This window comes from Ovis canadensis, chromosome 14, assembly GCF_042477335.2.
Source record: "Ovis canadensis isolate MfBH-ARS-UI-01 breed Bighorn chromosome 14, ARS-UI_OviCan_v2, whole genome shotgun sequence".
Classification (NCBI taxonomy): Eukaryota; Metazoa; Chordata; class Mammalia; order Artiodactyla; family Bovidae; genus Ovis; species Ovis canadensis.
Window position 1 is genome coordinate 74925299 of NC_091258.1, and position 13498 is coordinate 74938796.

The window sequence follows — 13498 nt, forward strand, 5'->3', positions numbered from 1 at the left end:
TTTTAGACATTTTCTATTGCATACTTTATAGTCCAAAAAAGAACTTTTATATGTAGTCTGAATATAAAAAATTTGAGTGACCTACTTTATTGTGTGATTCACTTTATCATCATTCTCTGGAACTGCATTTGCAGTATTTCCAAAGTATGCTTGTACCTTTATCTCATAGGTCAGTATTACCAAAGAATGAATATTTAAATAAGATGCAGGTTCACTGATTACCACAGAATTCGACAAGAAATATTATCCAAGATGAAGCTGTGTTTACTCAAAAAAATAGGTCACAATTATGATAGATAAAAACCATTTCCCTTTAGGCAGGAACAAATGTCGAGCAATACCAGTTTCTGAAAGTATTGTACCATACTGTGACTAGCAGGACTTCCCTGGCAGTCTAGTGGTTAAGACTCCGCATGTCCAGTGCAGGCACTGCAGGTTCAGTCCCTGGTCTGGGAAGGGGAACTAAGATTCCACAAGCCATGCTGCCTGGTGGGTAGTCAAAAAAAAGAAATATTCTTCAAACAGAATGGTGGCAACCAAAGTTGTAAAACCTCAAAAGTCAAATTGAAAACTTAGCTTTTATACCCAGGGATATAAACAAGTTAGGTATAAAAAGTTAGGCAAAGTCCCATATGAATTACAAAGCTCCAAAGTGGTCCAAGAATTAACATACCTGGGAGAGGAGAAAAGCTTAAGTAAATTTTGATGAAATCATGTTAACAAGCTTTTCATCCACAGATCTAAAAGAGGAACAGTAATCATTCATAAGGTAATCAATGGGGAGTTGGAAGATTTCTTTCTTGCTCTTTCTGAAGTAAACAAATAGGCTATCCTGAATCTTACTGAAATTAAAGAGGAAGCATAGTTCTTAGCAAGTAAGCAGTCTCCTTCCACAGAAAAGAAGAAAAGGAGTTCTTTTATGTTGGCTATTTTCCAGAGTTTCGAGGTTGGAGTAAAGTCTCACATTGTCAGGATGTAATGTGACATCATGTGAAATTCAAAGACTAAAATGTACACACATATATGAATAATGGAGTAATAAAAAATGTAATGATAACAAATATGCCCAAGAACCTCAGCGTTTAAGCTGTTTAATGGTATCAAAGGACCCTGCAGGGGGACCCTGCCTGTTGACATGATTTAAAGTGAGGGTGGGATGATTTGAGAGAATAGCATTGAAACATATATAGTACCATATGTGAACTAGATCACCAGTCCAGGTTCGAGGTATGAAACAAGGTGCTCAGGGCTAGTGCACTGGGATGACCCTGAGGGATGGGATGGGGAGGGTTGTGGGAGGAGGGTTCAGGATAGGGAACACATGTACGCCCATGGCTGATTCACGTCAATGTATGGTAAAAACCACTACAGTATTGTAATTAGCCTCCAACTAAAATTAAAAAAAGATTTTCTCCTCTCCCAAGTATTAATTCTTGGACCATTTTGGAGCTTTGTAATTCATATGAGATTCCTCAGATAGCTTTTGACCTACACTCCCTGGACTACAGTTGATCTCTGTCTCCCAGATTTTAGTGTACTCTAAATGGAAATGATGTTCTTGATACCATTGGAATGAAAATGCACAATCAGCATGAACAGAATTTTGCATTTGTTAATTTCCATTGCCTACGAAGACAATCCTGTCTTTGCTTAACTAAATGACCAGTTCTAGGGGTAGTCAACACCTCCATTGACCCTTCACAGAGCACCTTAGACTCCCTCCATCCAACGGCTAAGTTGCCGATCTCTCACTGCCAGTGTACCTGTCTCCACACACTCATGCCCAGGTGTCTTACTTAATTTATCATGTCATTGTAGGAAATAAATCTTTCCTTCTTTTCACTGCCACAGGGCTTATGGATCTTAATTCCCCAACCAGGAATTGAACTTGGGCCCCTAGAGTGGAACTATGGAATCCTAACCACTGGACCACTGGAAAATTCCCTAAGTAGCACAATTTTGAAGTCATTAAGATTAGGTGAATGTGCATATTCGTCTTACTGTGAGAACCTCATTTTGAATTTTAAGTGCCTTCATATTTTCATTTTTTTCATGGCATCTATATTTTGTATCCATTCCTGTAGCCGGCCAGAATCAAGCTTGAATCAGGCTTCCCAGGTAGTTAAGTGGTTAAAAAAAAAATCTTCCAAATGTGGGTTGGGTCCCTGATTCAGGAAGACCCCCTGGAGAAGGGAATGGCAACCCACTCCAATATTCTTGCCTGGAAAATCCCATGAACAGTGGAACCTGGATGGCTACAGTCCATGGGGTTGCAAAGAGTCGGTCAGGACTTGAGTGACTGAGCATGCAGGAGCACATTCATTATCTACTGCTATGTAGCCAATCAGTACGAAGCTTACAGGCTTCACAGTGAGCATTTGATGATAGTCCACAGTTTCTGCATGTGGGAGCATCTTAGTGGTATGGGTGTGGCTCAGGGCCTCTTCAGTTTGAAGCCACATGAAGGCTCCTTCAGGGCTGGATTGGCAGGCTTTCAAACTCCCTCTCCTAGCTGGTGGCGAGGGCCTAGGTCCTTGCACTCTGGCCCTCTTCATGGGTTCGCTTCCCTCAGAACTCCCTCAGACAGAGAGGGAAAGAGTGGAGTGGAGCCCGGGGCCTTTCATACCTTTATTGTAATTATCCTTGTATAATTTTTTAATGATGAACCGTAACAGAGAAAAGGATTTTACTATGTGTCTAAAATCATGACAGGATGCATTACAGATTGCAACCTAGCTCTCGGGGTACCATTTTGAAAGAAGGATACCTAAGTTCAAGCAGTTGTTGTATTTTAATGACTGACCTTAACTGTATACTTCTACTAGCAAGAAATGCTTTATTCTGCAGCATGAAGAGATTAGAAATTCCAAGTGTTAAATATCAGCTTCTAATCAAATTTGGGCTGAAAGGATTATTAAAAGTCCATGAAAGTCTCTTGGACCTGGTCAATTCTTGCATAGCCTAGTCTCTGTGGACACAGATACATTTTCAGTGAGAGACAAGCCAGGAGCTGGGGAAGAGAAACTCAGTTGGATGGGACCTATACACCCACAGCCCGCCTCCCCATCTTTCCCACCTTCTTCCTGAAGCAAAGTTAAGGGCACCAACTCCTATAGGAACAATCACTGAACATGGCACCCCCTGCAGAGACACTCACACATGTGGAAGATGAAGACAGGAGGTCCTGACAATAATGTGCAACTCTAATAAGGACCTCCTTTTTCTCTTCCTCGTTTTACATTTGCTTGCAAACATGTTTAAAGAATGGACTTTATATATTTTTTTAGATTTTCACCATACAGCAATTTTAGATAACTTTTACTTTCTAGATGACATATGTAGAAGCTAGCAAGAGATGTGTTCAGATCTTGTTGCATTATTTATTATGCAGATGATACATAGGTAGACAAAATCAGCCTATCTTTACACTAGGGTTCACAGTTAATTTAATCTTTTGTGAACTTCCAGATTGTCCTGGTCTGTGAGCAGGTTGGAAAAGCATTTCCAGACATGAGGTGGAATGAGAGGAGAAAAGAGTGGGAGACTGTTAGAATAGCAGGATGGCTCAAGGGAGAGCTGACCTCTTTGTTGGGCTAGTGGCCAATTTTTATAGCCTCCAGACAGAAAATTCTTACTGGAAGGGGTGGCATTTGGTGATTGATTAGGATTCTATAGGGTGATTAATAGGGTAGGTGTTTTACTTAATATGGGGGTCACAGAACTAGCTGGATTAGACCTGGAGATTCATGAAAACACTTGCTATGGGACTTAGTTCCAGAGATTTTTGTCCTGTGACCTTGGTATAGGGCTCCATGCTGATTATGTAACAAAGTATGTACAGTCTACTCAGGAACTATTTTTATCATAGTATTATCTATTGCTTTGTTTCAATGAAGTACTGAAGCAAAGTTTTCCACTGCCTATAAAGGGTACCAAGGGTAAGCTGGACTCACTGAGAATTGACCACATGTGTTCATTAGAGCCAGTATTGTCATATGGAAATTCTGTTATAGAAATCAAGAGAGAATAAAAAGACTAGAAGATGGACATAAAGGAGTTCCTCCAAAAGATAAACAGGTGTTCGTGCCTTCGGTTTTGGAGACCAGACTCCATCTCTTCAGCACCTATGGGGAGTAGGACCCTGGAAGCCTCTGCTGCGGGAGGCACCGGCCACGGGCCGATTATGGGAAGCAAAGTCGAGATGTAAAGGCTCACCTGCGGAGTCCAGGGAGGGGCGGCCCAGAGCAGTCCTGACTCGGACCTGAATGATGAGACCAAGGAGTGTACGTGTGCACGCATGTGTGTGGGTGCTTTAAAAATGTTGGTTTTTGTCAACAATTTTTGTTATTCATATGATCCATAGAAACAAGAACGTGTGGGGGTGGGGGGCGGGCGTCACGGAAGTAGGAAAAAAGATTTTTAATGCAGATTCGCAGTAGCTCAGTATACAACTTGAGGCAGCCAACCCCTCCCTTCTCCCAGTCCCCCCAGTTTAAAGGGCGCAGGGCTAGGCCTTTTTCTCGCTCCGCCCCTTGGCGGTAGGCCCCGCCCCGGAAACCCGGCCTCTAACCCGAGGAGCCCAGCCTAATGACCCGGAAGGTGGAGAGCTCGCAGCCAAGGTCACGGGCCTGAGGTAAGTTTCTTCTTTCTACCGTGAACTTGTGCTGTGCGGTACCCCTAGTCCTCAAGGTGTGGGAGTCGCTAGGGATCTAACATGCCAGGACCCGGCCCTCCGCCCCAGAAAATCTGGATTTCGCCGTTTCGGGTCCGGTATCTTTTCTTTTTGGTGTGAAGTCGCTCTGGGCCGGTCGTTGCCCTTGGCTTTTCTGCTTTCGTCCCACGTAGACACCGCCTTTCAAGACTTTCCTTCATAAAATCTTCTACTGACCCCCGCGCCCCACCCTCACCCCATGTAAAATACTCGTCCGCGGTGGATTTGCGTCCCCCCAACCTTGAACTCTCGGCCCCTGGAGGCAGCGCCGGCCGCTCTGCTGCCGCAGAGGCCGCGTCTTCTGCCTTCGCCGAGCTGGGCGGGTCGTGTGATACCCCATGCTCTCCGGTCCCCAGGACCTCTCCGCCCTCCCGTTAGAACGTGGTCCTTTCCGGAAGACAGGCATTTTGTACTTGGATAAGGGGGTATCTGGAAAAGGAGAGACCGAGGGAGAAGTGGAAAACTTGGAGGGAAAAGTGAGGGAAAACGAGTGGGAACGTAGAGGGTCGCTGAGGGACACGCGAAGAAGCAGTAACCTGAAAGTGATGGAAGTCGTATCTGCAAGATTGCAGGGCAGCATAAGGAAGGGAACCCGGATCAGCGTGAGAAGGCAGGATCCCAGAGGACGGTCATTTCATGAAGAGAGTAATAGAAAATGTTACAAGAGTTGGAACCTTGGCCTTCAGAGCCATGTGGTTCTGGGAGAAAAAGTGGACAGAGGGTGACAAGAAGAGCAGAGGGACAGAAGGAGCTGGAAGGAAGCGTCGCCACCTGGGGTCTCTGAGGAGAAAGGAAGTGTATCCGGAGGGCTGAGAAGAAGCGAAGATGGGGAAGAAAGAGGCAGAAACACACAGAAATTTTATTTATGACAGTCAGAAAGGGTGGGAGAAAGACCTCAAGAGGCAGAACAGCTTGCACAGAGGGGCAGGACAGGTGTGAGGGAAGAAACAAAGAGGAGGCCAGAAACAGCAGGAGAGCAGAGGGGAGCAAAAAATACACGCGACCAATGAAACAGGGAGACAGGTAAACAAAATAAAATGGAAACACCTAGTAGTGCAGGTGGGGGGAAAACTGGATCCAAATGGGTGTTGGGTTGTTTTGATATGGATCATTGAGTTGTAACATTGATGTGTGTCCAATTACAGCTTTTTAACATTTGTTTCAGATTGTTTTCCTGGCATGAATGGCTTCTTCTCTTCTTATAAATGTAAAGTTTCTTTGGTAAGTAGTACATAATTTTAGGAGGAAGGCCTGGCAACCCACTCCAGTATTCTTGCCTGGAGAAATCCCATGCACAAAAGAGCCTGGGAGGCTACGGTCTATAGGGTCTATAGGGTCTCAAAGAGTTGGGTACAACCGAAGCAATTTAGGATGCAAGCAGGCACCTAATTTTAGAATATGTTGATGAGTAGTTGGCAGAAATGTCAATGATCTTCTGTACTAACAGTCAAAATCTAGTTTTACCGGTTAGCCTTGTATTGTTTTCTTCCTCTTCCTGTGAGCTAGTAAAATTGTGAACTCTGAGGTGATATGAAGATGTTTCCCTCAGGTCCCTCTTAGCTATTTTCTGCAAGTTCTCTGAAACATGGGCTGGGGAGCCCATCCATGATGAAGAAATTGGCTCACAAGTGATTTCTTTCTTTCTTTTTTTTCCTATTTGAGTATAGTTGATTTACAAGGTTTTGTTACTTTTAGGTGTACAGCAAAGTGATTTAGTTGTGCATATATATGTTGATTGTTTTTCAGATTCTTTTCCCACATAGATTATCACAGAGTATTGAATTAGTTCCCTGTGCTGTACAGTATGTCTATATTAGTTATCTGTGTTATATATAGTACTGTTTATATATTAATCCCAACCTTCTATTTTATTCCCCCCTGCACTCTCCTTTGGTAACCATAATTTTGTTTCTAAGTCTGTGAGTCTTATTTCTGGTTTGTAAGTCAGTTCACTTGTTTCATTTTTTTAAGATTTTAGAAATGAATGATAATCATATATTTGCCTCTCTCTGACTTCTTTCACTTTATAATAATCTCTGCTGCTGCTAAGTCGCTTCAGTCATGTCCAACTCTGTGTGACCCCATAAACGGCAGCCCACCAGGCTCCCCCTCCCTGGGATTCTCCAGGCAAGAATGCTGGAGTGGGTTGCCATTTCCTTCTCCAATGCATGAAAGTAAAAAGTGAAAGTGAAGTCGATCAGTCGTGTCTGACTCAGCGGCCCCATGGACTGCAGCCTACCAGGCTCCTCCGTCCATGGATTCTCCAGGCAAGAACACTGGAGTGGGTTGCCATTTCCTTTTCCATAGGTCCATCTATATTGTGGCAGATGGCATTCTTTCATTCTATATATGGCTGAGTAATATTTCATTGTATATATGTACCATATCTTCTTTATTTATACATCTGTTGGTGGACATTTAGTTTTTCCTTATCTTGGGTATTATAAATATTGCTGCTATAAACATAGGGGTGCATGAATCTTTTTGAGGTATAATTTGGTGCGGTTTATATGCCTTGGAGTGAGATTGCTAAATTGTATGGTAATTCTGTTTTCAGTTTTCTGAGGAACTTTCCACAGTGGCTGCACCAACTTGAATTCTCATCAACAGTGTGTTTCTATATACTTGAAATTTTCTCAGAAAGAATTACATGTTCTCACTACATAGTCACACAAAATGGTAATTTTGGGTTGATGGAAGTATGGATTACTTGATTGTGATAATTATTCATAGTGTATATGTTTGTCAGAGAATCACTTGTTCCATTTTCATTCATCTTTTATATCTCAATAAAGCTGGAGAAGAAAAAGAAAAAGTGGGAGATGTGTTGGGCTTAATCTTCTGTTAGTGGTACTCAATCCAGGCTTCATAGTAGATCAATGAGTCATTTGTATAGACATATTTTATACACTTTGACCATGAATTCTTAAGATCGTGGGTATGTGGCGAAATCTCAATAATATTTAATTGCCCCTGTGATTCCAGCCTGGACTTGTCACTGAACATCAGGACTGTGAGTCCTCCTGTTTCTGAGGACTGAGATCTAGCCTGTGGAGGAGGTGCTCTATTCTGCGTGGGGATGGACCAGGGCCTGGTCTGTGACCTGAAGGGGGTTGTCAGGTCAGCTCAGGTGCCCACTGCTACTGTGTGGCATAGCAGCCTCATAGGAGGGTGGGGAGATATGGTGAAAAGTGTGGGAAAAGTGACTGGTTGGTCTCTGTGGGGGAGTTTACTGTCCTGAGTCCCTCCTGTGACAGTGGGGAGCACAGGACTCTTAACCCACATGGTGAGATCTTCCCTGTGTGTGTGGTAGCAGCAGAGGAAGAGGGAGTATGTTTATTCTAACCGTTAAACAGCCTGTTTTCAGCTTTGAAGCTTGACCTCTGAAGATGCAAGTTGTCTGAGTAAGAAGCCCATAAGAAGAGGAGGAAGAGGAAAGTAAAGGATGGCTGTTTCTCAGGTGAAGTCATAGTCTCAGTTGATTCTTCAGTCTGTCCTTCTTGAAATGCCTCTCTTTGGATTGCTTTCTGATTCTGAGGTGTTCTTTCTTGACACCTGTACGTTCATACTTACCTAGTGCCTTCCCTCAGTACGTATTTATTAATTGTTGCATCTTCTTGTAGAATCGACCCTTTTATGATTATGTGATGTCCTTTGTCTCTTGTGTCAGTTTTTCTGTTTATTTTTCTGATACTGTGCAGTCACTCCTGCTCTCTATAGGATAGAATATCTTTTCCCTTCTTTTCACTCTTTGCCTTTCTTGTCTTTAGAATACTCTGTCACTCTAGGTGTCTGTTTTCTTCTGGTCACTTCCTCTCATGGTCTCTGCTCAGGCACCCTGTACAGTGGTGAAAGGCAGGAGCTCTCGCCAACCCCCTTCACTCCACTGGAACTTCAAAGGAATGCATTCGGAGTTTCCTTTAATCATGACATTTGGTAAAGTGTTCTTTTTTAATGATAATATATTTTTCAATATTATTTCTGTCTTTTTTAATGCTTCAAGAATCTTTTAAGTTTATTAGTGTGATTTTATCTGTTATCTGTTAAAATAATGTGTAACAGTAATAACTTTCAAAATTTTGAATCAGTGTTACGTCTGTACTAGTTTTTTTTAGTATCCTAGTGTAGAATCTTTTTGGGAAACTCAATTGAGTACAATTTGTACGTTTTCATTGTCTGGAGGATCTTAGGATGCATGTGAATAAAAACAATACTGAAAAAATTGACTGAAAAACTGTCAGGAGACTACTCAGTTATTTTAGTGTTGACCTGTATGCATAGGTGTAATGGATGTGCATGTCCATGGTTTAGATAAACAATGTCATGATTTGGGGCTTCCCTGGTGGCTCAGATGGTGAAGAAGCCACCTGTAGTGTGGGATACCTGGGCTCAGTCCCTAGGTTGGGAAGATTCCCTGGAGAAGGGAACAGCTACCCACTCCAGTATTCTGACTTGGAGAATTCCATGGACAGAGGAGCCTGGCAGGCTACAGTCCATGGGGTCACAAAGAGTAGGACATGACTGACTGACTTTCACTTTTCATGATTAAAAAAAAAAAGATACCATGATTTTAAAACTATCACATCGTTTTGCCATCGATAGTGTCTTGAATATGTTCATCGTTTTGCAGTTGATAGTGTCTTTTGAATATGTTCGTTCTGTTGCAGTTGATGGTGTCTTTTGAATATGTTCTCTGGCCTTGATTTTTTTCCCTATACTACCATGTTCACAGTTTAAATAATAATAAGATTACTAACGTTTTGTGTTCGTGTGCATGTGTGCACACATGTATAATGACCTCTTAGGCTGATCCATGTTGTTCAGTTTGAACTTCTTTCACATTTTCTCAGGGAATCATGTGTCAATGAACTTTTAATGCTCATTACTTTTAATTTTTCAGCTTCAGTTCTAGAACCCAAACATGGTAGTTCAGGTGCTTACTATATGATTCATCAGGTTCTTGTCCTGAGTCGAGTTTTTCAGTGTCTCTGACAGTTTTCTCCTCTGTAAGATGGTAAAAAATTCTTTCTTTAATGAGCTGTGATGTTGGTAACAAGTTAAAAATGTTAAACATTTAGAGTAATGCATAGTATATTGGAAGTATTCAAATGTTGTTTGTCTTTGCTTCTCTCATCATCATCATCATTTTTGGAGATTTTGAACTTTCTTTAAAACTACTGTGGACTTTGTCATCTCTGAAAACACCACTCATACTCCTCTGTATCCAAGTTTGATCATTCTCAGTGTGTCTAACATATCTAGCCCTTCCACATAGACAACCTGGTGTTGAATTATTATTTGTATATATTTCATGTATTGCCCACAAAAATGAGAAATCTACTTCTATTTGGAAGCTATCATAATCTCAATGACAAAGCACGGGAAATTAAAATTAGACATACAAGTAGCTCTAAATGCCTTTTCACGGCTGCCAGAATATATTCTTCAACTTAATTGATCTTTTACCTCTATTCATTTTGTATGGAAATAAGAACTCTCCTCATGGCCTTGGTGAAACTTTTTTTTTAACTTTAAGTCACAGTTGACATTGAATGATGTGGCCATCCAATTCTCTCCAGAAGAGTGGGAATGCCTGGACCCTGCTCAGAGGGCCTTATACGTGGATGTGATGTTGGAGACCTTCAGGAACCTGCTCTCTGTGGGTGAGGATAACTTCCGTCTAAAAATTGGGAAGGTATCTTTGGATTTACCCTTGTTTGCCTTTTGAAATCCCCTGCCTTGCTTAACTGAGCTCAAAGCCATGTTGATTCAGGCATGAAAAGCTTCATGATGTAGCCTCAGGAATTTAAACATGCCCTTTCTTCAGATGATCTGGCCTGGCCACTTCATAATACTCCAGAAGTGTAGTGGAGAATCCTATTTATGGTTCCTCAAAAATGTAACATGGTTGAGAAGTTTCATAACTGTGTTTGAAGTATTACTTTTATTTAATATCTTATATTCAACCTGAAACTTACATTCATGCAGTGTAATGAATAGGATATCTATGGTTCTTTATATCTTATAGATATTTCTCATATACACATCTGGAAATTACAACTAAAATCACACACTGATAGAGGAGGAGTATGCCGAACAGTGATTTGGGGAAGAAATGAAATCCCGGAAATCAAACATTTTAACCTTCCAGAAATTCAGGAGAACATGAATGACTTCAGGTTTCAGTGGAGAGATGATGAAAGAAATTACAAAAATATCCGTACATCCCTTAACCAAGATGTCATTGATAGTAGAAGTCAACATGGTAGAAGGGATGCAGTAAGCAACCATACTGGAAATAGACTTGTGTTAAGCCTTCAAGATGAACGACCTATGTTTAAACATCAACAGAAAATTGCATTTAATCAAGCTAATAAGTATGTCAACAGTAGCTCCTCATTTTCACCTCTTCAAATAGTTTCTCCTACTCTCCAAACCAATATTTATAATATATATGGGAGTGATTTTATGTATCCTTCAATACTGATGCAAAACCAGATCCCACACAGGGTAAGACCTTACAAATTTTATAGTGAGTGTGGCAAAAAGCTGCATCAGGGCTCAAATTTCAGGAGTCATCAGAGAATCCATATAGGAGATAAATTACGTATATGTGATATATGTGGCAAGGTCTTTAGCCGAAATTCAGATCTTGTCATTCATCAAAGAATTCATACTGGAGAGAAACCTTACAAATGTAATGAGTGTGGCAAGTTCTTTAGTACAAAAGGAAAGCTTTCAGTTCATCAAAGAATTCACACTGGAGAGAAACCTTACAAGTGCAACGAGTGTGGTAAAACCTTTAATCAGAGCTCAATCCTCAGTCGACATAGGATAATCCATACAGGCAAGAAATTACATCAATGTGATGTATGTGGCAAGGTCTTTAGCCAAAATTCTGACCTTGTAATTCATCAAAGAATTCATACTGGAGAGAAACCTTACAAATGCAATGAGTGTGACAAGGTCTTTAGTCAAAAAAGAAAGCTTTCAATTCATCATAGAATTCATACTGGAGAGAAACCTTATAGATGTAATTACTGTGGTAGAACATTTAGTCAGAGCTCAACCCTCAGTCGACATCGAATAATCCATACAGGAGAGAAATTACAGAAATGTGGTATGTATGCTAAGATGTTGAGCTGAAATCCAGACCTTGTAATTCATGGGAGCATTCATACTGGAGAGAACCCTTAAAAATGTAGTGTCTGTGGGAAAGCCTTTCATTTTTCCTCAGGTATCAGCAGACATGAGATAATCCATGCAGGAGGCAGAGCTATATAAATATCATGTATGTGGCAGAGTCTTTCACTGAAGCCCTTGGACTTCATCAGGAAATTCATACTAGAGATAAACCTTACAAATGTTATAAGTATCTTTCGTCAAAACAAACCTTGTGAGTCACCCAAGAATTCACAATAGAAACCTTACAAACGTAATATGGGTGTGACAAGTTCTTTCTTGAGAAGACAACCCATTAAAACTATCAACAAATTCATACGGCAGAAAAGCCTTCCGAATGCAGTGAGTGTGGCAAGGTCTTTAATCACAAGGGAAACCTTACAGTTTATCAGAGAATTCATACTGGAGAAAAACTTTACAAATGTATTAAGTTATACAAAATCTTCCATGAGTTGCCAGCCCTTGCAAAGCATCAACTGAATTCATACTAGAGAGAAACCTGATAAGTGAGTGTGGCAACATCTTTAGTCAAAGTTCCACTCTTTTAAGTCTTTGGATAATTCGTAGGAACAAGGAGACAATCTCCATTGACAAATGCCTGGGAGTCATTCTGCCGTTTCCCAGTGATGTACTGACATACAAAGGCAGAGCATGCTACAGAGAAAAGAAGACTTGTTTTCCTTTGGATTTAAATTCATTCTGGGGCTGCTCCCTGCCCTTGGCTTTTCTTCTACATAGGTGCCTTTCAAACATTTTGCTTCTTCAAACTATGTACTACCTCTGCTCCTGCTGTAGCAGAAACTAAATGAGGCACCCCATTATGTTAGTCCTTATACAATCCTTTTTCACCACTTAACCTACAGATGTTTGTTCTCCCTCTCTTTCTTGCTTATTTGCAATCTGAAAATGATTGCCCTCTAGCTACACTTGGCGTTTATCCTTCCAAGGAAACATTACTTTCCTCTCGGAGCATTCTTCATTCCAGAAAGAATGTCATGGGACGATGACCTCAGAGACCACCAGAACCTGTTCTTGAATCACCTGATGCCAGCTTGATGATCTCAATTCACCCAGGAAGGGAAGAATGCAAGACCACACCAGCCCTCATTCTTTTTTTCAGCCCCGTTTTCCACCTGGAAAAAAAAAAAAAAAAAACCTGAAAACCTTAAGACCTCTTCCAACTTCCCAGGAAGCAGGGGCACAGTTTTTGACACACTGGCCTACTGTGTTCCCCCTTTACCTGGCAAAGTAATAAAGCTACTTCTTTCTACTCCTCCAAAACTCTGTCACAGTATTTCTATTCAGCATTGGAGAACTTTTGGGAACAATCCCCCAGCCTCGCCCTATCCACCCTTGGAGGGTGGCAGGAGATGCCGCGTTCTCTCCCTAGGCCTGGGATCCTGGAGAGCCTGCCCCTTACCTGAGGCCCCCTCTTTCCTAGCCCCTCTTCCTTGCGTCTCCTCAGAGCAGTCCTTTCTCTCAGGCCTCCCCTTATGGTCAGCCCTTCCTTTCATCCCCTTGTGGAGGTGCCCCAGGCCAGTCATGTGACAGTCATTGTTTTTCTGTGTCCAGTTCAACTCAATAGGAAAATGTTCTTGTAGGCAG

At 41.5% G+C, this 13498-nt stretch overlaps 1 protein-coding gene across 2 annotated transcripts; it reads left to right on the plus strand.

Moving 5' to 3' along the window:
- Positions 1-1589: 1589 nt before the first annotated feature.
- On the plus strand, positions 1590-13174 carry LOC138419248 (zinc finger protein 836-like). 2 transcript variants are annotated; one of them, XM_069551864.1, is made up of 5 exons: positions 1590-4633; positions 5877-5932; positions 8068-8171; positions 10248-10374; positions 10740-13174. In XM_069551864.1, exons 3-5 carry the CDS (start codon positions 8157-8159, stop codon positions 11855-11857), a joined length of 1260 nt encoding a protein of 419 aa, XP_069407965.1. In that variant the 5' UTR covers positions 1590-4633; positions 5877-5932; positions 8068-8156; the 3' UTR covers positions 11858-13174. The 2 variants fall into 2 exon arrangements, with proteins under 2 accessions (XP_069407965.1, XP_069407966.1); XM_069551865.1 differs by having other exon boundaries at positions 4441-4633; positions 8079-8171.
- Positions 13175-13498: the final 324 nt, after the last annotated feature.

Bases quoted from the DNA above. Each gene is read 5' to 3' on its own strand.
- LOC138419248 (XM_069551864.1), top strand. The intron at 10,375-10,739 runs GTGAGGATAACT...TATATCTTATAG, and splicing joins CAGGAACCTGCTCTCTGTGG to ATATTTCTCATATACACATC.